The following is a 2,910-nucleotide window of genomic DNA, read 5'->3' as shown; positions in this document are numbered from 1 at the left end:
GCCCGGCCAAAAGTACTATTTCTATAGACTTAATTCTTTAGCTCCTGAAAATTGAAAGAGCCACTCTATTTGGTAGGAAACCAGTTAACCTTTAACTGAATTCAGGTTTCTGAAGACCAAAATTATAGCCATAACTCTAGTAACACATCATTGTAGAGCTTCCCAAATAAAATGTGGCAACCTTTATTTCTCACATCTAATACCATCATCATCACCATTATTTTTGAGACAGGGTCTTGCTCTGTCACCCAGGCTGAAGCGCAGTGGCGTGATCTTAGCTCACTGCAACCTCTGCCTCCCAGGCTCAAGCAATTCTCCCATCTCAGCCTCCCGAGCAGCTGGGACCACAGGTGCATGCCACCACACCTGGGTCATTTTTGTAGTCTGGTAAAGATGAGGTTTTTCCATGTTGCCCAGGCTGACATCTAACATTATTGACTCACCTGTATGAAGGCATAGTAACAGACCAGTAGATAATAGATGACTTGTGAGATGATAGACCAGGCAAAGCCCTTCTTTGACATCTGAAGGGAAGTGAAGCTTTCCAGTCTCACAGAGGTGAAGAAAGCACCTGAGAATGACAAAGAACACCTGGAGTCAAGAGTCTAAAACTTTTGCCGTCTTCTTGTTAAACTTTGTCTTTGAATAACCCCAACTCTTCCTGTATCATCAAATGTTTCTGAGTCTCAGTGCTCCACTTAGTATTTCCTTTAGAGCTGTCATGAATATTAAATGAGATAATGTATGCAAGGCTATTGGAGAAATACTGGTTTTACAGAAGTCAGTAGTGGGAAAGGATATGCTGTTGACCCTACCTTGAAGGGAGGTGTTGGTGGCTTAACAGCTATTATAGATGTTACCCTAACCATGTCAGAATGGCTGCAGAGAAGTTTAAGCACTGATACCCCATGAGTGCTAATGGTATCCCATGGATACTCAGTCATTTACATCAGGATAGACTAAAAGGCTTCAGCCTTCACCTGGAAGGACATTGAAAATGTTGACATTTATAAAATCATGAAAGGTCTTGTGAATATAAACCTTTCATAAAGCTTCAAAATATTAGTGATGGCAGCAGCACCCTGTCTGGAGTGGCTGCTGCCATGACACTGGCTGCAGTGGGCGAGGTGTGGCCGGGGTGTTGTGCTCTCTTGAGCCGTGGGAGCCAGTAACAGGTGGGAACCCTGCCCCCTTCTGAGGTGGAAGGTTGGGAGCCCCACCCTCCTGGGTACAGCTGCAGCCGCCCAGCCACAGCTGCAGACCCGAGCATCCCTGCACTCTTGGGGGCTCAGGAAGCACCCCCTGCCCCTGCAGGTTCAGAAGTGCCTGCTCCCGCTGCATGGCCTCTCTGCACTGCCAGCACCTGCTCTAATTTTGGAGCAAAGTTTTGGCCAAGCCTGGGCGCTGTCATGAGCCAGCTGGATATGTGTGCCCTTGGGGCAGTGCTGATAAGTAGCCCCCTACTGCCTCGGCCCTCTCCAAACTTTGGACACAGACAAGCATGGGAGGCAGGGAGGGTGAGGGGGCACTGAGGGCAGCTTGGCATGGACCTGCAGGTGCCCCTTGGCACAGCCTGGGCACCATGGGTGACATGGGTGGTGGCAGGAGGCAGACAGGCTCCTGGGCAGAAAGGGGCGGGTCCCCAGTAAAGCCCCACCTTTAAGCCAGGGATGGCCTGAAGCCTGGGGGCTGGGCTGCCAGTTCTGGAATCTGCCAGTTTCACCAACTCGAATGAGAACTTATGGCAGTTTTTCTGGGCCCACCCATGGCTGCCCAGGGACCAATCAGCACACACTTACTCCCCTCTGAAGCCCATAAAACCTCCAGACTCAGCCAGACTTGGGCAGACGGCAGGATGACTTGCCTGCAGATAGGAGCTACCATTCCAGGTCTCTCTGCTGAGGGCTACACAAACAATGGGACGACCTGCCTGTGGATAGGAGCTACCAACTCCAGGTCTCCTGAAAACTGTCTTGTCACTCAGTGAAGCTCCTTTCCACCTCTCTCACCCTCCAGTTGTCTGTGTACCTCAGTCCGGATGTAGGACAAGAACTCGGGACCTGCTGAGTGGTGGGACTAAAAGAGCTGTAACACATACAGGGCTGAAACACACCCCCTCGCTTGCCACACTGCAGGCAACGAGAAGGAGAGAAGAGCTGTGGCTCTTTGCGGGAGTCCAGACCCACAGGCTCCCTGAGCCAGGGCTGTGACACCCTTTTTGGGGCTCTGCAGTTCCTAGCATCTCCAAGATTCTAGGCACCATGGCATTCCTCTCGTTCAGACGTAGGCACCCACAGCGGAAACCACGTGCCGTACATCTGGTCCAGCTTCAGCCTTTCAGGGAGCCGGCACCTGTGCCAGCACATAGAGCTTCCCACCTCACCGCAGCAGCCAGTGTGCCTGGCTGTGGGCAGTGGCTGGACCCCGTGCTTGCTCATCCATATATCCCTCACTGCTCCGTGCCTGGCTCTTTCTTGGCAGGTGTGGGATCCAGGCCAGTAGCAGGAGCCGAGAACAGGCTGCCAGGCCAAGTGGGCAGAACAAGCCCAGTGGGTGCAAGCAACACTCAGGCAGAAGGTGCTGCAGGCCACAGAGGTTTCTGGCTGGCAAAGCAACACCCTAAGGATGCTGTGACATTAGAACTAAGATGTACCCCTTGTAGGCAAAAAAGACATTTAAGAACAAAAGGAATTCCTATTTCACCTAGCAAGCTCTCAAGACTGGAACTTTTCCCATGTTTATTTTAATCCCTGTCTATGTTTTGTTAGTAACTAAAAACCCCGTGAAGACCCTCAGGAAGCCTTTATGCTTCATTAGAAACAAGCATAAGAGAAGTGGTCTACTCTGCAGGTCTGAGAGGAGAAAAACTCCTGATTAGGAGAAAGATGTGATGGAAATGGAAGGATACTT

At 50.9% G+C, this 2,910-nt stretch overlaps 1 protein-coding gene across 1 annotated transcript in view; it reads right to left on the bottom strand.

Moving 5' to 3' along the window:
* PKD1L3 (polycystic kidney disease 1-like 3) overlaps positions 1-2,910 on the bottom strand; it is a 116,138-nt gene that overhangs the window by 8,069 nt on the left and 105,159 nt on the right. Inside the window, 1 exon segment of the mRNA XM_011976817.1 lies at positions 444-571. Within this exon segment, the coding sequence (XP_011832207.1) occupies positions 444-571 (128 nt within the window).

Source organism: Mandrillus leucophaeus, unplaced genomic scaffold (genome assembly GCF_000951045.1).
Source record: "Mandrillus leucophaeus isolate KB7577 unplaced genomic scaffold, Mleu.le_1.0 Scaffold17, whole genome shotgun sequence".
In the NCBI taxonomy this organism is placed as follows: domain Eukaryota; kingdom Metazoa; phylum Chordata; class Mammalia; order Primates; family Cercopithecidae; genus Mandrillus; species Mandrillus leucophaeus.
The sequence above is the reverse complement of the archived record's forward strand: the minus strand, read 5'-3'. Positions and strand labels throughout refer to the sequence as shown.